The following is a 21,168-nucleotide window of genomic DNA, read 5'->3' as shown; positions in this document are numbered from 1 at the left end:
CGGAGAAGAGATTCAGAGCAGCCCTGCAGAGAAGGACTTGGGGGTGTTGGTTGATGAGAAGCTTAACATGAGCTGGCTTCACTGTGTGCTTGCAGCCCAGAAAGCCAACCGTATCCTGGGCTGCATCAAAAGGAATGTGACCAGCAGGTCGAGGGAGGTGATCCTGCCCCTCTACTCTGCTCTTGTGAGACCTCACTTGGAGTATTGTGTACAGTTCTGGTGTCCTCAACATAAAAAGGACATGGAGCTGTTGGAGCGAGTCCAGAGGAGGGCCACAAGGATGTTAAGGGGGCTGGAGCACCTCCCATATGAAGACAGGCTGAGAGAGTTGGGGCTGTTCAGCCTGGAGAAGAGAAGGCTGCGTGGAGACCTCATAGCAGCCTTCCAGTATCTGAAGGGGGCCTTCAAGGATGCTGGGGAGGGACTCTTTATTAGGGACTGTAGTGGTAGGACAAGGGGTAATGGGCTTAAACTTAAACAGGGGAAGTTAAGGTTAGATATAAGGAAGAAGTTCTTTACAGTGAGGGTGGTGAGGCACTGGAATGGGTTGCCCAAGGAAGTTGTGGATGCTCCATCCCTGGCAGTGTTCAAGGCCAGGTTGGACAGAGCCTTGGGTGACATGGTTTAGTGCGATGTGTCCCTGCCCATGGCAGGGGGGTTGGAACTAGATGATCTTAAAGTCCTTTCCAACCCTAACTATTCTATGATTCTACTGAATGTCAGTTTCTGTGCATTTCTACTTGTCACTGCTACCATTGCTGCAGGTGTAAAAAGTCTATCAGTGCCACAAGAGGCAAGGTAGTATTGAAGCATCCTCCCAGTTCATGGTGTGCTGTACTCCTTGCCTCTATAGAAAAGCATATTACTATCCATGGTAAAAATCTACAAAACCTGATGTTGTAGATGGATGCAGTTTAGGACCTAATCAGTATTCACAGGTAGAGAGGAAACAAACTGCTGAGTGAGCTGCAGTGTTAGATTTCCCACTGGGAATTTCCAGTCCTTTCCCTCTTCCTTCCTCCCTCAGAATATATATAGCAAATAGAGCAAATTAAGCGCTGGGGGAGGCGGCACCCAAAGGCAGAAGCAGTAAGAAGCCAGAGTAACCTTCAGTTAAAAACAGCTGACAATATACTGACCAATCTTCTGAGCATCCCAGTCGTACCACCACGAATACTGGCAGCAGGAGAGATGTCTCTGACAGCTATGCCAGTATTAAGTGGGAGGAAGGCTCTTTAAATAACTAGAGTGAGTCTTATTCCCTGACTGTGTCAACACTGAGTTGTTGTTTCATGCTCCGAACAGGAAAAATCAGGCAAGTAATTGCATGGCAAGCAAGTGACAAAATGAAATCATTTTTTGCTTTTTCTAGTTGCCGAATCTGTTTTAGAAAGCAGCAGATACTTTCCTTGTCATTTTGCATTTCTAGTCAAAAACCTCTAAGCAATAGGTGAATATCAGTACAAAAGAGGAATAATTTTGTTAAAACTGAGGGAGTAGCACTCTGTTGAGTCACTGGAGTAGTCCAAAAGAACACTTGTCTATATTTTGGTTTTGGCGTATCTGCGTTTTGAGGGGGCTAAGGCGGCATTCATGCCTTCCCTTCTCATTGTTAATCTTAGCATGCTTTTTGGCTAGTGTGCGTAATCCAGTCCCAAAAAGTCTGCCTTACTCTTACAATACAATTGTCTGTCTCTTCTTATTCCAGGTGAATAGAAGGTTTTGGGGTACTAATTCAATGAAATAGGATTTCATTTAGTTAGGATTGCCTCAAAGCCCTTTATGATCCTAGATAAATCCATACAACTATTTTCCTTTTCCCTAATTCCCCAGCACAAAGAGGGAATGTTTGTAGTTTTATAGAAAACCAGACCGTTAGTGTTCAGGTTAGCATTAAAAATTGGCAGCAGTTCTTGGCTCTTCTGAGGATGTCTTTTGACAAATTATTAGATGAATCTGGAATTGCAGCTACCTCCTTTATGATGTTTCCTTGTCTGTGGATCAGATTCTGTCCTTGCTAACTGAATTTCAGGTTAATCTAAGCATTTTTCATGCAGTTTCTGGTTTTTGAAATAGCCATCTTTAGCCTAGTCAAAAGATATGACTTTATGTTTCTGGGCAATTAAATCACTTATTTCCCACTGTTGTACTTTGTTTGCTTTACTCCTCTGGAAACTAATTAGTAGAAAAAACACAATCTACTGGATGTTTCTGCTCTGTTTGCATCCACACACATTCAAGTTTCCATTCTTCAGGAGTATTTCTCCCCAGAGCCAATTGCACCTGCTTTAACTAGTCTTCTAGTTCAGCGGTTTCCCTTGTAAAGTCATTTTTGTCTTTTTTTAAGTGTTCTCACCATAGGGTAGCAGTATCTGATGACTTAACCAGATCATACATTGTACTAAACACTAAACACAGAGTATGCTGCTTGCTGGAATGCATTAATGCTTTTTAGTGAAAAGGTGCTAGAAATGAAGCAGCTATCAAATAGGAATAAAGAAAATGTCTTTTACCCAACTTCCAAGGTTTTGTTCAATTCACTGTTTTTTTTAATTAAAAGCTGCTATCAGACTACGAAGCATGATGTGAAGAGGAAAAAAGCGAATAGCAAGATGATAAAGTTGCTAGTAATTCTAACTTAAAGACAGAAGAGATGAAAGTTGACTGAAGAATTGCAGGAGGTTGCAGGTTTACGTAGCAGAAGATTCAATGTAAACATGTGAAAGGTGGCTCGCAGAGGAATATGGTTCTAGGCTTTGCATGTGAGGCATTTATCTCTGAGCTGGCTACAGTAACAATAGAAATAAGTCTTTGAGCTGTAATAAGATTGTATCGTGTCAACATTGAGAATTATAGTCTAAAAAGCAGAGTGTTAGGAATAGAAAAATATATAGTTCTGCCCTGTACAAAGCTATGGTTTGAATACTGCATGTCATTCTGATCTGGTTACCTGGAAGGGTATATGGTGGAGCTAGAAAAAACAAGCAAACAAAAAAATCGGAGGACTGTTCAAAGGTGGCATCATCATCGGACTGCCAAGACAAACTCTTCAGCTTGGAAAAGAGATGGCTGAGGTAGAATACGATAAAGACCTACAAAAATCAGAAGTGGCAAAGAGAACACCAACAGATAGTGATGATTCAGGATTTGTGACCATGGACACAGAGGATAATCAAATGAAACCAGCAGATGTCATGTTCAAAACAAGTAAGGCCTGGTTTTTATTCTACAATGTGCAGTTGAGCCATTGATAACATTGCAGCAAGATACTGTTTATGTGGTGAGTTTAGTTTGCATTACTTTAGACAGCAACGGGACAAAAGAATGGAAGAAGCCTGTTGGGAAGTTTAACTACAAGACCACCATCTCTGGCTCAGAAAGACCTTGAGCTGCAACATGCTGGAGGCTTGGAAAGTATTCTGGAATAATACCATTACCCTTTCCCCAAGCAATGGTAACAGCAGGATGCTGGGCTGTAAGTGACCAGGTACAGTGGTTGTTAAGTGCCTGAAGAATCCCAGTTGTCAGCTAGTTGACTTGCTTTTGGCATTCTTAAGTGTCCTGCTAAATTGAAGAGGCAGAACTTGTTTTTCCTATCATACTTCCTTTAAATGTTCTATTGTTTTGATGTTAACAATCAAAAAGTACTTAAAAAATAGTCTCAATGCCTAACTTCACAGTAGATGCTACTATTGTAGTAGTGGATGTACATAAAATGCATGTTTGTATTTTACCTGAATAAAATTCCTTCAAGTTGTACACGTTGTCTAGTGCTACCTCTCCAATTAATTATTTTTAAAACACTATTATTCAGTCCAAAAATATCAGATCTACTGAGTAATATCCATCACAAACCTGCTACATAAGCATTTTCAATCCAGATTTACTTAACTTATAAATAATCTTTGTATGTTCATGTACGGTTATCCTTCTTTGTAATAAAACTGATCTTATTACTACATCAGCAAGTCAAACAGTGACTTTTTTTGTAGCTTTTATTACTTTTAGGATAGGAGTATTGAACTTGCTCAGTCTTACTGTAGTTTCTTTTCCTCCAAAGCTGTATTAATTCTGCTACAACCCAGAAAGGACCTTTCAAAAAATGTTGTTTCAGTGAGTACATTCTTGTCTTACTATTGGACCCAGACACACTAGGGCACTAGGGCTAAACACTGTTAGATTTGAAAAAGCAAAGGTAGCGACACAGCCTGATACTGCAAAGCTGTTGATGCTGAGCTGGGAATTCTCTTCCTGCTGAGGCTGGGGTTTGTGTTACCCTGGTTATTTAGCAGCTGTTAGGAGCGGCACGGGTGAATGGAGCCCCTTGTCTGGTCAGTGGAGCCAATGACAAGTGTCTGGGTTTCACTAACAGGAACTGACACAGCAGCCAGTAGCTAAGTTTAGTGCAATGGATGTTTCTTTGACTTCATATGTGCATGATCACACTGCCCCCCCAAAGTTAATTAGCCCGTAGTGCCGAGAAGGAGCAAGGCAACTAAAACCTCCCTCAGCCAGGGCTCAGCAGAATGTCAGACTTGGATCTCCTGACAAGCATCCACAGTAAGATTTTTCCCTGGTTCTGAAGTTAACAAGACAGCATGCAATTTTTGGGCAAGTACTCGTGCTAAAGCTCATCTTTTCTTGAAGGAAGAGAAATGCTGGTTTATTTTCTAAGACAAACATATTTCAAAGAAGGCAAGATCACAAGAGTATTTTAGTCAAACGAAGTAAATATTTTAAGAAGGAAAACTCCTTCTTTGTTCAAGAGAAGAAAGTGGCGGTGGACAATGGCTTGAACAGCATATTGGTTGCTGACAAATGAGATTGACAGTTTTATGATGTATTTTTAGCCAGAGAATTTTTTTAAAACCAGAAGTACTTTGTAGCTTTGGCAGTTGCTGCATGTTCAGCGTGGGTGGATGGAACTGAGAAGCCGCATCTGTGCTAACAAGCATTTTGGGATTCCATTAAAAAATTAAACTCATGTACTGGAAACTGAAGCTGTATCAGCTCACCTGGGGAGCTCTGCCCTCCGAATATCCTCCAAAAGGTAAGCAGTGCTGCCTTGCATGTCCAGGGCACTTGCAAAAATAATTACTTGGGCCTCAAGATGTGACATCAACTCAAATTTGGGCTGTTAGATTGACGTTCTCTTTCACTCCTGACATTACGAGTTGGTGGGTTAGTCTCTACCCTCTCCTTCCAAGTTTTCCCTCTAACTAGAAAGGCTAAAAATAAATTTCAAAAGGCCAGCTGAAAAACAGTTTAACGTGGTCATTGTTCCAGGTGCTGAGTCTAAGGAGAGTAGCTAATGCTGTAAGACTTCTAGATGTAATTATGTCACTTGGAAAGCAGTTTGGACATTTATGCCATGCTTACTCAAAGATCTGATCAGTTAGTGCTTTACATCAGCAAAATAAACCTCTCACCAGCTAGACTTTGTTAGTGCAGATATTTCTGGCTTGCTTAGGAGTCAGTTGAGACATGAGTTTTTAAGTAGTCCTTTTGCAGAAGAGCTCCTACTTCAAATGTTTGTCTTAACACTGTGAGTAAATAGCTATTCATTTGATTTGCTTAGAAGTAGATAATATCTTGGCTTTGATGTGGCCAGTATTAACGACTCCTCAGGAATTCTGTTGGAGTGAAGTGTAATCCACATTAAGCAACTTCTCTTCCAAAGTACTGACTTAAAAAAGTGCTAAATGACTTGCTGTAAGATGTCATAATGTTTGGTCATCCCACCTTTCCTGGAGAGGGACTGGGTGACCTAATCTTCCTTACCCTTCAGACTGGAGAGTTTTACTGGAACTTACGATGACAGAGGGAGAATGTCAAATAGACTGTCATTGTGGGAGTAGTTACTGTCCACTATAGGCAGGATTCAGAGGAACAAAGATCGAAACTTCATCACCTCAGTACTCGATGGAAAGAGGTATGTAATACAGAGCATCTGAAGTTGGTGGTCTATTTGCTTGTTTCTAGACACAAGCACTTGCAAAGCTGACTAGCTTTCTTGGAGCTGAACAAATCCTTAGAAATTAAGGTTACAAACAGTTTGATACAGTATTCAGGATTTTGCAAAGATGTTACATTTGTAGCTTTTTGTTCTAAAATGCTTTGTGTATGTAATTTTGATGGCATTAAGATCTCTCACTTCAGGAAGGTGTTTTTCTTATTATCTGTTTTGCTGCTGGGTTTTGGTTCCTCACCCAGAAGCACATTCAAAGAAGTCAGATTGGTGCTTTGGGTGAATAATGGTGCTTCTGGCTATTCCCAGTACCTGTGACAGGAAACATCCATTGCACCTTTAGGTCCAGCTCTCCTGTGCTCACGTGAGTTCCTCACCTTAAAAGTGTTTTTTAATTGCACCTAAAAACCTGCATAATTTTGCTGGCTGCATTTATCCCAGAGTAATTTTCCTGCTGGAGTTCTGCAAGGACAGTAAATCTTAGAGGTCATGAGAGCCAGTCTATTGAGTTAGCAGCGTTTGTACTGAAGGTGATCAATATTTCATCTACTTTGAAATTCTCTCTTAAAACAGCAGTGCTACCAAATGGTTCAGTAGGTTTGTTCACTTAAAGCCTGTACAGTTGTTGATCTATGAAGAGATTTGTGCAGTTTGCATTCAACAAGGAATGAAATGAAGATTTTCAGATGAATTCTTTGGAGCTTAAACTTGATTTATTTAATACTAGATTCTGCACCAAAAAAAGATACTTCTTCACCAGAAATTAGGTGAGGAAAAAAATGGGAAGTACTACATTAGGTTGATATTGGAAGAAATGGTATACCTATGTGTCACTGACATCTGAGCAAAGAATCAGGCTGAGAGATGCCTCTATTTGTTAGCATGAACAACAAAGCAAGAAGATAACTGGAACCAGTGAAACAAAATAAGTCTGCTCCAAAGAGATGAGGTGTACAGAGAGCTTTTAGGTTTCTCCATATATTTCTCTCTCCGATACCAAAGGTAACTTTTATTAACATTTTCTATGTCATATATTTTGATAATTGAGGTAAGGCAGTGCTGCCAGCTTGGCTTGAAACATTTCTTTTTATATGATGTGAGCTGTTCATGATGCAATTTTGTCACTGACTCTAAAGTCTCCTCCTATTCTGTCTCTCCCAGCCTGGTGCCATAAATAGAAACCTATTCCTTGCCCTTCCCAAGTTCTTGGCTTGGAGCTGTATTTCTTGGCTTTAGTCAGTAGGTTGTTTACAGTACTTAAACCTTGCACCACTCTGTGGGAGGCCCAAAGACTAGATGGATCTGTGCTTAGTTCAAGCAAACCACCTTATTAAGAGTCTGGTTGCTTGCTGGAGAGGAACACCTAGGAATGGCATTTAATTAGGCTGCCTGCATTTTACCAAAGCCATATGTGAGCTGTCTAACCCCTTTAAACTGGTGTTTTTCATGGCCACATGTATGTTAGGAGAAAGACTAGGTGGTCCGTTTAGGTAAGGGATGAAGTCTGTTACAGGGTAAGGAAAGTTCATAGGTCTGCTTCTGTGCTACCACATTATTAGACAGCAGGAACTTGGCCTGTTCAGCATCGGTTTGCTTTTTAGTATGTACTTTGTCTTGAGTATTTTTGGTTGGTAGGAAGTGCTGAGACTTGGCTTCAGAAACAAAGCTACTGTAGAACTTGATACTATTCCCATCATGTCAGCAAAATAGGAAACCCACTTGCTGCTGTGTTATCAATTTTGTTTCCTCATATTCATTAAGGCAGGAATCCTCCCACTAACAAGCTGGTTAAAGATCTTGAAGTCTAGTGATGTAAAGTGATGTACGTTTTGAAGATGCAGTGGAAAGTACCAGTTATGCTAATGGTTGTTAGTTACTGGATGGCCTGCTTTCTATGCTCTAAGTTGACCAAAGCCTGTTCTTTGGTAGTTTTAAATGCAAGTATATAAAATGAGTCTGTGTGTAAAATAGCGTCACTGATATTTATATTGGCATTTAGTTTGAGAACTCAAAGTGAAAAAAGTGAAAGACGTGGCATGTGCAGGGATCTTGGTGGCCTTGTATGCATGTGTCCCTTTGTGAAGGGAGACATGTGAGAAGCCAGAACACCATGTGTTGTCTATATAATGTACAAACACATATATACAGCCTATGGGTTTTGCTGCGAAATGCAAGATAACAGATTGAGATTGTATGCAATAACCAGTATTTACCCTATAACCCTTTTTTTGTCTCTTCCTTCCATTGACAAACCAGTCACTTTGGCCTGCTGCCAACACCAAGTACATTTCAGGACTGTATTTCCATTTACATGTTGTTTTAGGGACACTGGCAGTTGGTTCAGAAATTCAAAGTATAGCAAGTCTGTTTAGGAGCTCCCTGAGCCATACGTTTCAAAGTAGCATAGTCAGCAAGATTTTCTTTTATTCAACTTTTTTGCACCACTGGAAGAACTAGAGAAATGCTTCTAAATGGATGACTTAAATTGTGCAGGAAGGGTAATCACTCTTGGAAAACAGTTTTGAAGAGCAGCGCAGGGAATAGTCTAAAAAGCTGGGAAGAGCTGCTGTGCCCGAAAGGTGGATTCTTTCACTGAGGAAGTTGAATATACCAGAATTAAGATTTTATATTGTGCACTTACTGTGAAGGGAATAGAAGAGGATGCAGATGTCGAGGTGATGGCCTACAGTGTAGAATTACTATTTAGGAAAATCAGTTGTAAAAGAAATAACACTCATCTGGAAGGTAGAAAGATGCCCAGGTTTATTCTGCCTGGGTTTATTTGACAGAACCTTATGAACTGCTACACACTGTGCAGGGCCACTCTGCCCGTCCCACTGAGAAGCACCTTCAGGAGGGAGGCTGGAAGGGTGCAGGCACAGAATTCCCCTGTAAAAGGAAGCTTTCAGCCAAAGTGTTCCTTATCCATGATGCCAGTGCTGGCCACTGCTTGATTCCCATCAGGAGCTCGCTAACAGATCAGCCAGCCATTAGGCTTTGGCTAAGGATACTCTTCTGACAAAGGCTAAAATTGATAGGGTCAATAGATACCTTTGCAAGTTACATTATTAATCCAACCTATCTTTCTACTAGTCTGTCTTTGTTCCAAGTACCAATTACTCATCTGTTATATTTTAACTAACAAGTAAATTTGTTATTTTAGCTAAGGTTATTAACTGTTACAGCTAAGAGTAATTTAGCCACAAATCCATATGTAGCTTGCCATTTTCTGGTACCATTTCACAAGTGTGTCACAAAGTTTCTGAGGCTATGCTGTCTTTCTCTACAAATCCTGCTTATTCTTTGTGTATTAACAGATGCACTAAGGTTAGTACAAATACCAGTGTAATGAAGAGTATTTCGAGCAAATAAGAAGGGAGAAAACAATAAAATGAAGAGGTAAAAACAAAGAGGAAAAGAGATGAAGCCTAGGAGCTCTTAAGTAAAGGCATCACGACCTCTGACTACTAGGTAGCTAGCTGCAGGATTCACTGAGCTTAGTTTTGGAGAAGGAAGACAAGAGGTCACTCAGTTGCCAGAACTTTAGGAAGACAACACTATGCAGGTAGCCTAAGTTATTTTCTTTTTCTAGTTACTTTTTCCACATATATTAGGTGTTGGTGGTAGGGGACATAACTTCTGTCACAGGCCATACAGGTAAAAGCAGTTCCCCAGCACCACAGGATACCCATGGCTTTGTATAGTGTTCTTCCACATCCACAGCCTTACAAAACACAAGTAGTTGGAATAAGTCAGGTAGCTCATTTCTTACCTTCAGCCTGATACGAGTCCTCATCACATGGTACAGCAGCCATTCTCACAGGGCACTGGAGTTAATGGATTGTAGAAATGCTATTTGTTCTGTGTCTATTCCCCCCACCTCAAGAGGCTTTAACAGCTCCTGTCTCCTCCCCACAACAACCCAACCACTGACTTCCCTCTCTCTGCTCCCTTTATACCCTTCTGCAGGCCCACCATCATCCCAGGTGTGAGACTGCCATGGTGATTGCTTGTTCTTTAACCCTTCCTTGTCCACATGTTAGGAGGAGTCTGTCCTGGTTCAAACCATACAGTACAGCCTTTCAAAAGCACTAAGGCTTTTGAAGAATTCATCCAACACATCTTATGGTTTCTGAGATTAAATTTGATGGTGACCTTTTGGAGAGCTGTCCTGAGTCTTAGTAATCAGCAAATACGCAGCTCCCATTGGGCGTACTGTAGTGCTCTTGCTTTCTCTTTCTTTCTGAAATCCTGAAATGTTCAAGGGTGTTTACTTACTCAGTGCTTGTACATCTCTTAGACATATGTATTTTCACTAATGCCATTTCCTGTTGATTCATGTAAGTAATGCTCCAGCAATGGTATGTGGAGTGGAAAAATGAATCAATCTGGGCGGTCTCCTTAATTGGTGATCTGTTTTGTAATTTGTACAAAGGAATTTCTCCAAGGAAACTGTTTGCTTTCTTCCCAAACACTTCGTTGCCTAATTCTGAGTGGAACAAAACTCTGTCTTTATAGCTCATCTCAAAATTGTTTCAACTTGCAGTCCAGTCCCCACATCCGCTTGTTTGTTCAGTGTTCCCTGGGAAGCTCCACCCTCACTTCCAGCTAATAACCACGTTAGCCCACAGTCTGATTTCCCCAGTTTCTCCTTTGCCTGCTCAGCCTGAAAAATGCTTGCTTTTTCATTGGCCACCACCCTTGCAAGCAGTGATCGACTGCACGTGGTAGCGTTTGTGCTGGCAGTGGCAGTCCAAGACTTCTTGTGTCAAGCAGCCTCTTCTGCTTGCTGCGAAGCACAGCATGATTGTGGGGACGGTCCTCTTCCAGTCTAGCAGCTATGGCAAAGAGGGCAAGCTGCTCTGCTGCCTTGGTGAGGAAGCCTCTGAGCCTGGCATGAATTTCGCAGGTATGATGCTCAGGGATGTAATGCTGTGCTGTCCCTTTCCTATATTTTTCCAAGTGTTTCAAGGAGGATGTGGGTCTTCTCAAATCTACGTTTGTCTTGTAGTATGAGATCAGCCACAGGCAGGACTGAGATTGCCTGGTTTTGTCTGGGTTTGGGGATTATTGAAATGCTTAATTTTTATGAGCAGTTACACAGTTGGTATTTCAGAAATAGAGACCACTTCAGCACATAATAGGACTCTAGAATTAAAGGTTTAGGGTATACTACCTCCTGCTTCTGGACCGAGCAGAATGGTAATTGTAGTGTTGGCAGCACAGGGTGGGGATCAAAACACCCCTTACATGTTGGCTGAATGGGAAAAGCGTTCATATCCAGAGGGAAGCAAATTGTATTGTGGGAACAAAGAAAAGGAAGGAGATAGATGAAGCATAACCTCCTCGTGTGGCCGTGTACTAGTTGTACACTAAATGATGATGTAAGTTTTCCATTGTATAGGAAATGAAAGTGGTAGTATATGATTTATGGTTAGCCTTTAAAAGGAGCTGATATAAAACAGAACTTCCCAGCTCATTTCCTTGCTCTCTTGGTGTGGATAGAGATTGCAGACTATTCAGTTGGAAGACAATCACTTGTGATATGATTTGGTGATCTTAGTTTCCTTAATGGGGTTTATGCGACCATCATGTTTCACTGACCTTCTATATCCTTACATACTGGATGGTATAGACCACACAACGTGTTGAGCAGCATAGGTTATGGTGTACTAATAACTGCAATAGGTACATTTATATCCTGGTAAAGTCCCCTTTAGTAGCTATTGGGTAACCTTTACAGTTACTTAAGCATCCAGGTCACTCTAAAATGAAAGGGAAGTTAGTGAGACATGAACTCTTAAAAGCGTTTGCTTTTTAGGTAATGTGATTTTTAGGTAAGTACTGTAGCTAAGTGATTGAAGCTCCTCATCAAACATTAACTTCTGCTGGCTTTTTCTGTACATAAAGCGGGTGTTAAGAACATGTGCCAGCCTCCCAGGCATTCCCGAGGAAGTGGTAGTAGTCCCACATGTGCTTTGAATCTTTGCTGGCAATCCAGCACAGCACCACAAATGGTTTCAAGTGGGCAGAGCTGCTCAGTGCTGAGCAGCAGGTGGCATTCTGCTGGTTTTGCCTTGGCTGGAGTGCCCGCTGCGGGGCTCAGCATGGGCGGGCTTGGCTAGTCATGGGATTTGCTGCAGCAGCTCTGAAGCTAAGTTGATACTGGGCTGCTTCAGGCTTACCTATCAAGTGCATCATTACATGCTCAGCTCTGTGCTGTCTGTTAAGTAGGGGTTGGATGCTTAGTTCATGAACTTTTCTGGTTTGAGAAAGATATTGAAAGTATGTTTTGATTTAGAATAAATGCATATATTTCTATTTAAAACCTTTCGCATTTCAGCAGATACGTAATTGAAAGTAAGAAGTTATTTAAACACCGTTAAGATATTTTGGAGCTGAAAAGTGGGATATTTTTTGGAAACACTGCCTACTTTTGTGTTTGCTCCTTGGCAGAGATGCGTAAGTCAGATTTCTTGTATAGCACATTTGCTGACTTTGCTTAAGGCACTGAAACACTCTTAACACAAGTCACTGTAGGAGTATAGAGAATGTATTATTTAATTAAGTTTGTATTTTTGCTCCATAAAGAGAGCTGTATTTAGGAAATAGTGTTCTTTCCTGGTGCTGAACAACTGGACATGTATATGCACACACTCGGTCCTAAAAAATTACAGGGGGATGTTGGCAGCCATACTGTAATGTAGGTAGCTGAGCAGGCATTGGGATTTCCTCTTTTTTCCATGGTAACGCCCAGTCTAAATGGTTTACTGTATTGTAAAACTAATTGCAGTTGATAGTTAGGAATAGGAAGCATATGTCAACATTGCATCTGCAAACAACGAAATCAAAGAAGTGACATTTTGGTAGTTTAATCTCGAGTCACTTCTGTTCTTGCTAGGAAAACCTTGATAAGTGGGCTACTTTCCAGGGCTCAAAAGGTAGGTTATTAAGTAATTGCAAGATGAGCAGGCTATACAAGCAGTATAACTGAATAATTACCAGAAATACTGTCAAAAGCCACTTAGCTATGTGTTTAAAACCAAAACTGAACAAACCTCAACCATTTACTTTCTCATGTACCTGCAATATGAAAACCCCCTTACGTCCTCATTTTCCAGGCTTGAGCTCTGTCCTGTGACACAGATTTGGCCTATGTTTTGCCTGTTACTTGGCACAGGCCTCTTCCTGTTTTGTGTCTCGCTGACTTCCCAGTTTTCCCGTCCTGTGTTACATTTGAGTTCTTTGTTCTCTTTTAAAGTGTGTTATGGACTTGTTCTCGCTTACGAGTGTAAATCTCATAGGAGCGTGGGGAAGGGGGTAGTCACATGCACACGTTCTCTGGCAGTGGTCTGCTTAAAAACGTCCTAAGCCTGACTTCTCAGCCCCTGAGAAATTGGTCATGGCAATGCTTGTAAAGCAAAGAAAGCCTCAGGTTTTTTAAAGAGAACTTTTTATGTCTGGTGCTTTTAATGAAACCTCTTTACTGTGTACGTTTCCAGAATTAAGTTCAGCAAGAGAATTTGGAAATATCTGTTGGGACAGGAACTTGGTGTCAGTTCTACCATCAGAGAAAATATTTGTTTCTTTACATCTTCTTATTTTTTTCCCCCTAGAGCAGCCCACATGTATGAAACCACATCATTGCTCTTTTCTCGTATCTTAATATTGAAATTTATTTGGCTATGTGTTCCCAGAAACCTCTCTCTAGGTTAGAAAGCCAGTGACGGTCTTGGCATAGCACTTGCATGAAGAGTTCAGATAGTTTTGCTTTTTACTACAGTTCTTTCCAAACCCTGAGCATTTACATTGTTTTCATCGTCATAGGAACTGGGGGGACTTTTCTCTTTTGTCTATAAACCAAGTCTGATTCCTCCCCCTGCTCCCTTGTACTATCAAGTTTGTATCAGTTGTCCTTTGAGTCAGCAAAACAGAACTGCCTGGGAATTCAGAAACACTACTGCTAAATATCTAGCATCACTTTTACTACTTTCTGTCCTTGTCAGTTTTCCACCTCTTATTTACACAGTCTTGAAATGTATTGCAGATCACCATCATTCTTGTTAATACTGCATCAGTTACTGTCCCAACCTGTAGACCTCATTTGTGTCATTATTCAGCCTGTCTTACCTGTATTTGTAATGTTGGCTTCACATCCAGGCTATCTATTTCAGCCACAGAAACAATAAAGACATAAAACATAACATTTCAGCATCAGGTTTCTTTCACTACTTCACATAATAAAAAAAAAAGCACTTTTAATTTCTCACCCATTTTTTATCTATAAATGTTTAAATACTTTCAAATAGAAGTGTATATAAATGGACTATATATAAGAAAATAAATATTAAATAGAAATTTTATATACATAGCCTGCTACTTGGTTTCTAGGCAGTTAATCACCTTCTCCAGCCCCTGTTAGAAGTAACCTATAGAATGAAGAGTCAGCGAAGTGGGGATTGAAAACCACTGATCCAAGACATGCAGACGTGGTTTTCCCTTTCCATAAAGAGCATATTGTGCAGTAGGAGCTTCACTTTGCTCTACACTGGGGTTTGTTCTATTTACAATTGTACACAAAGTAATTTCCTCTTCCGTTCCTCCTTCAGAGGCCCTGCACCGCCCTTATGGTTGTGATGTTGAACCCCAGGCACTGAATGAAGCCATCAGATGGAGCTCCAAGGAGAACCTGCTTGGAGCCACTGAGAGCGATCCCAATCTCTTTGTTGCACTTTACGATTTTGTAGCAAGCGGTGACAACACGCTCAGCATCACCAAAGGTAAGGCTGTGAATCACAGAGCAGCTACTAGGTTGAAAACTTAGCAACAGAAAAGGGAAAGCAGAATCGTGCTCCAGACAGGAATAGGAATGAGTGTAGTTACAGATTTTTCTCTAAACTGGTGAGTATAAGCAGATGGTGCCTCTCTCACTTGTGTTGGAGAGACACCTGCCGGGCAGTGCTCCTCGTGCAGATACAGGTTTGTGTAACGCTGCCGAACAGTCTAGTCCAGCTGCAGTTGTTCCTGTTCTAGTCTCCCGAGATGACTGGCCCTGTGAGACACCTGGTTTAGGGAGGGGCAGAGGAAAACCGTTACATTCTTGATGGTAACAGAATTCAGCACTTTCAACTGGAGCAAAATCAAGAATTAAGAATTGCAGAGAGATTTTCTATTTCTGTTCAGTACGTATATGAGAGTATGACCTGCTGCACAACCATTTTAAATCATGTGCCATTTAAGGCTTCAAGGAGACAAACGTCATCCCTCCAAGAAAAATAGTCTTTCTAGTCTAAAAAACTAGGCTACAGGAAGCTTTTAGCGTTCATCACTCACACTGCATTAAATTAGGGAACAGTATCCTAGGTATTCTACTTGAAACTTTTCTTCATACATACTTTATATACAGCAGTTTATTTATAAGATAGCTGCTGCAGATTTTTATTGCTAACTACAGACCCAAGCTTAGTCACCTGATGGTGAGTTTCTCCCTTAATGGGACCCAATAGATCACACCGTGCTTATTTTCCTTTTTTCTTTCTGATCATAGGTGAGAAGTTGCGAGTCCTGGGTTACAACCAGAATGGTGAATGGAGTGAGGTACGTTCGAAGAATGGGCAGGGCTGGGTACCAAGCAACTACATCACACCAGTGAACAGCCTGGAAAAGCATTCATGGTACCATGGGCCAGTGTCACGCAGTGCGGCGGAGTATCTGTTGAGCAGTCTCATCAATGGCAGCTTCCTGGTTCGTGAAAGCGAGAGCAGTCCAGGGCAGCTATCCATCTCGCTCAGGTACGAAGGACGTGTTTACCACTACAGGATCAATACCACCTCAGATGGAAAGGTAAGGATCTCGGGACAATGCTGTGGAGAGAGGAAATAAGAACATAGTTAAGAGGTGGTGCAGAATCTCAAGTTGCAGACTGTTACGGGAGCAGCATGTGTGAGAGAAAACAGGTCCACTGTTTGGTATACATGTTCTTTTGGTATACGTGTTCTTTGGTAACTCACCAAACACCACTTTGGAAGAAGTACAGACAGTACTTCTCCTGGCTGAAGATAGCTAGAGAGCAAACGAGCTGCGGTTTGATGTTGTGATATCTGTTGGTTCACTTAGAACAAGCAGAGCTTTGGTAAGTCAGCATTTTTAACCTTGATCAAATAGCAGCATATTGTGTTTAAAGATGCAGAAACAGGCCTTGTGCTTGGCTACAGGAATTCCAGTTTCTAGTCCTGTAATGCACAAGGCAGGAGACATCACTGCTCTCAGGTGATAGCTTTTATCTAGCTGCCTTCTGCAGGTAAAAATCCCACAGATTAATAATTCATTTGCCCAACAAGATGAGAACAAATACTTTAAAATCTGGTTCTCTGAGTTTTATTTTTATTTTAAACATGTTTTAGAATATTTTTACTGTACGTGTTTTCCAGCGTTACTGAAAACTTTCATTTAAGTAGATTCCTGGTTCTTTCTTAACAGGTATATGTGACAGCAGAGAGCCGTTTCAGCACTCTAGCAGAGCTGGTGCACCATCACTCAACAGTAGCAGATGGACTGGTGACAACTTTACATTACCCAGCACCCAAGTGCAATAAGCCCACTGTCTATGGAGTGTCCCCCATCCACGACAAGTGGGAGATGGAGCGAACTGATATCACCATGAAGCACAAACTTGGGGGAGGGCAGTATGGTGAGGTGTACGTGGGTGTCTGGAAGAAGTACAACCTCACAGTTGCTGTGAAAACATTAAAGGTGAGTTTTCAGATTGTTATGTTCTGTTCATTTATGGTAAGGGTAAGGAAACTGTACGGTTCTCAAATTACACCACCTAATTGTATGAATCTGATGTATGCTGATCTGCAGAAACCCCATGCTTCAGAGTAGCTTTGCAGAACAAGGTTAGCTTATCAAACTTGCACCAGTGCATGTGGCGTAGAAACAATTTTGAATTTTGGCCCAGCAGGCACCTGCAGGAACTGCATGTCCAAGTCTCATCTGTACAGCTGGTTTCCAGGTCCACTTCCCTTGCCTCAGAAGAGCTGTGGAAGCTTTAAGAAATCAAAGGTGTTGGAAATACCTTCTACAACCTTTCCTCTACTCCTGGAAAAATTCATCGTCTCCATTTATCTTTCTTTTCAAACTCTTCTGTTTCAGCATGAACAGCTACAATTCTGTGTACTCTCTAAGGGAGCTTTCAAGCTTAATTTTTATAGCTAGGCAGGGGAACTAAGTGATCCTGAGAGTCTTCCTCTCACCAGCCATAACTGCTTTGGTAGCCACAACAGCTACCAAACAAGAAAGCCTAGCACTTTCTGGGTACTGCAGATCTATCACTTGGCCATGCTTCAGGCCAGCCAGGCAGCTTTTCAGGGCTATTATATTTTTTTTTTAGCTAAAAGCCAAAGCAGCAGAGTGGAGGCAAGGATGCCATCACTTACATTCAGCTAGGATACGTGGTGTTAAGCAGACCTGGTTCATGAAGATAATTTTTTCCTTCTTTTGCCTCCATGTTCATCTAGGAAGATACCATGGAGGTGGAGGAGTTCTTGAAAGAAGCCGCTGTGATGAAGGAGATCAAGCACCCAAATCTGGTGCAGTTGTTAGGTTAGTGAAATACCTTGTTCTTTCTGTTCTTACTTGAGTTTCCACCAGAATGAAATCTGTCTCGTTTAAAAGCAGTGGCAGATTTTCTGTATTTATATAACTTTAAATCAGATCAGGTTATGGGTGGTTTGACAGCTTACTCCTTTAGGTAATATTGGAGCTGAGAGACACTAATTTTAAATAAAACATCAAATATAGTCACTTAGATTAGTAGACATAGAAGTTTGCAATATCAGCCTCCTGCTAGTTTGTATCCTTGGCCTTAGACATGTTCCAGAGGTTAAATCAAATTTACAGAATTATTTTCCATTACTTATTTTTCTGATAGAACAGAATTATAAGAAAATTAAAAGTGCAGGAAAAAGTTTTACTGGAAGCACAACAAATACTGTTCTTCATACTTTTCAAATCAGAGACATTTCTAGAAAAAGCTGCACTGAATACAGGAAATTTGTCCACACTTAAGCAGAAGACAACCAGATTGCTGCTGCTGTAAGGGCCCCTGTGTATCACCAAATAAGTACATGAGATCAAGGCACTGGAGATGCAAGTCAGATCAAACAGCACATGAATGGAAGAAATCTTCAGGCTTTACAGCTTGGCTGGGCCCTGTTTGTCTCACTGGCAAATGCATGATATGATGATCACTATTAAATAGTCTGCATAGATGTTAATTCTACATGTACAAAGATTCTTAAGGAGACACCCTAAACTTTTATTAGAGTTTAATTGCCTCTGGACTTTCACCACTTTCAGGAGCGAAGCTGTCAAGCCAAGCCTAGAATGAAGGGAGAAATGTGAAGAATGTGAAGGCTTTTAATAATGGCAACTATTCTGTACCCATTTAAAAAATGGGCACAGATGAGGTGTCTGCCCAGCCCTGTCTGGTTCCAGGAGCAGAGACAGAAAGATTTCTCCTCAGAGATGCATTTTTGCTCTTTCTGATGCACAGCATAGTTGTCTTTCACTCCTCTATGAGCGTAATGGTAGGAAGAGGCACTCAGCAGTGCTGCAATGGGAGTTCACAGAGATTTGACATGAGTATCCTGTTGCCCTCCTCCTCCGCTAATACATACTTTGTACATAATTGCAATGACTGTAGCAAGTAGTCATCTGAAGAATGTGTGAGAATGCTGCTTTAGGAGCAGGTCCCACCATGCTGATCGCTTACCCAGCTAGCACACATGGGACTGCTTCACATTACTCTGTAGTGACACTTCAGTCTCAAAATCTTGCCAGTTGACAGGTACTTATTTCCAGTTGGCCATGCTTTAGCTTTATGAAGGGAGAGAGAGAAAGGAAAGCAAATCATATGTGTTCAAAATAATTCCTATTTCATTCAGGAGCCCTCCAGAAACAGAGCTACTCCTTCATGTATATTGTATAGGCATAGCGGTGCTTTCATAGGCATGTTTCTCTAGGTCTGTAAAGTGGACAGACAGATAAATAGACAGAAGCACTGAATTTTAAGTTGGACTGCATTGATTTGGGTCTTGTAGATGGAAGTCTTCACTTTTCAGAGAAACACTTTTCAGTACAAAATGTGACAAATGGATATTAAATCAGGAATAATGGTAAGCTAGGGAAGAAAGGGAAGCTTTATTCACATGCTCTCTCTTCCTCACTGCTAGGTGTATGTACCCTGGAGCCACCCTTTTATATTGTGACAGAATACATGCCATATGGGAACCTGCTAGACTATTTACGGGAATGCAACCGGGAGGAAGTGAGTGCTGTTGTGCTACTCTACATGGCTACGCAGATCTCTTCTGCTATGGAGTACCTGGAGAAGAAGAACTTCATTCATAGGTGGGTAAGGTCACATTGAGCTGGTAGAGTTCCAGATTGCAATGATGAACAAGCCACCAGCATGGTGGCGCAGGAATTCATCTTTTTGGGAAGGTTTCTTCCAAAGTTAGGTTTCGCACTGGCTTATCCATTGGCTCTTCTGGTTTCAATACTGTCTTGCAATACCTTCTCCCTGTGACTTTCATAGCAGACTTAAAATGTTGTGCCTAACAGCTATGAAAGTTGGTGTTGTCCTATTCTGATTTACCCCTCATATGCAAGACATTGTCAACCCCAAGTCCTATTTTAATCCAGACAGATAAAGCCATGCCATAAAGTTGTTATCGGTGAGCTGCTGATCTCATCCTATTCTCAGGAAACATAAACTTCTCATCGTAACAGCTATCATTACTGGAAATTTAATAGAATTTAAAGAATGAGCCCCAATCCTGACTTACTGCTTCTAAGAATAAGTCCACTCAGTTTCTGACACTGTTGAAAGCAAAGTTCACATAGCCTTTGCCTTGCTGTATAAAGAGAGTGCTTCCCAGTTCAGAAGAGAGGGACAGATTATGCAACCTGAATACAAAACTGTATTCAAAAGCCCTGCTCTTGCTCCAGTAAAGGACTGTGCTTTTTCCCTTTGTACAGAGACCTGGCAGCACGGAACTGTTTAGTTGGAGAAAATCATGTGGTGAAGGTGGCTGACTTTGGCTTAAGTCGACTTATGATTGGAGATACCTACACAGCTCATGCTGGAGCCAAGTTCCCAATCAAATGGACAGCTCCTGAGAGCCTGGCCTATAACACCTTTTCAATCAAATCAGATGTGTGGGGTAAGAAGACTCCAGTGTTCTTTTCTTTTTCATTTTGTTTTTATTTACCAGCCTAAACAGTAACTTGCTTTCCGGCCTGGACAGAAACATGGGGAGGAGGCAGTCACACCCCGGGCCAGAATAACATTTTTAGCGTATAATGTCTTCACGTAGACTGGCCTGAAATATCTGCACAGGAATGCTCTTGCCTCAAGCTGCAGTAAAGGCCACAATGTAATGAGCAGCACAAGAGAAGGACAGACTTATGACCAGGAATTCTGTTTTCCTCCTTTTGCAGCCTTTGGGGTGCTGTTGTGGGAGATTGCTACCTATGGGATGTCACCATACCCAGGCATTGACCTCTCTCAGGTGTATGATCTGCTGGAAAAGGGCTATCGGATGGAACAACCAGAGGGGTGCCCTCCAAAGGTCTACGAACTGATGAGGGCATGTGAGTATCTTCCAGTTTGGAGGACAAAACCTGGGAGAGGTGGGAGAAATCTGTAGGTAACTCTGAAGTCCTTTCTTCTTTTGTGCCATTTTGTTGGCTAATGCAGAAAAGGGCCCATCACCTGAGACATACCTGGTTACTGATGCAAAATGAGTCTGGTCTCTAGGGAACAAGAATTCACTCCCAGAAACTGTCATCTCTGGGTACAGCCAAACACCACTTTGTGGCACATTGTACTGGTATTTTGTCAGTAGGACTTTTACTATGGAATCACCAGACTATAAGGAAATTTAGTTCTCTGCAAACACAGCACCTGTGGAGGAGACACATAGTTGACAGTTGCACAAAACGCATCCTCCAAGCATGCTGTGAAGAGCTCCCTAATGCTCCATAACAATTTGAAAAGGTACTAATAAAAGGCCAAAAAATACAGTTTGCTACAGGAAGAGAGCAACAGAGTTTAAGAGCATTGCCAATCTCCTTCAGTCCCGCAAGAGTGGAGACTATATTGGGCAAAAGGCTGAAGATCCTAGGGAGCAAAC

General features: G+C 41.4%; 1 protein-coding gene across 2 annotated transcripts in view; it reads left to right on the top strand.

The window, feature by feature from the left end:
* ABL2 (ABL proto-oncogene 2, non-receptor tyrosine kinase) overlaps nucleotides 1–21,168 on the top strand; it is a 57,946-nt gene that overhangs the window by 19,840 nt on the left and 16,938 nt on the right. For both annotated transcript variants that reach the window (XM_030494958.1, XM_030494957.2), the window contains exons 2-8: nucleotides 14,578–14,748; nucleotides 15,516–15,811; nucleotides 16,448–16,720; nucleotides 17,488–17,572; nucleotides 19,204–19,381; nucleotides 20,012–20,196; nucleotides 20,474–20,626. In XM_030494958.1, the coding sequence (XP_030350818.1) occupies nucleotides 14,578–14,748; nucleotides 15,516–15,811; nucleotides 16,448–16,720; nucleotides 17,488–17,572; nucleotides 19,204–19,381; nucleotides 20,012–20,196; nucleotides 20,474–20,626 (1,341 nt within the window). The remainder of the gene's footprint in view (nucleotides 1–14,577; nucleotides 14,749–15,515; nucleotides 15,812–16,447; nucleotides 16,721–17,487; nucleotides 17,573–19,203; nucleotides 19,382–20,011; nucleotides 20,197–20,473; nucleotides 20,627–21,168) is intronic.

The sequence above is a fragment of the Strigops habroptila genome, chromosome 8 (assembly GCF_004027225.2).
Source record: "Strigops habroptila isolate Jane chromosome 8, bStrHab1.2.pri, whole genome shotgun sequence".
Lineage (NCBI taxonomy): Eukaryota > Metazoa > Chordata > Aves > Psittaciformes > Psittacidae > Strigops > Strigops habroptila.
Note: the sequence above shows the minus strand (reverse complement) of the source record. Positions and strands in the feature narration are given on the sequence as shown.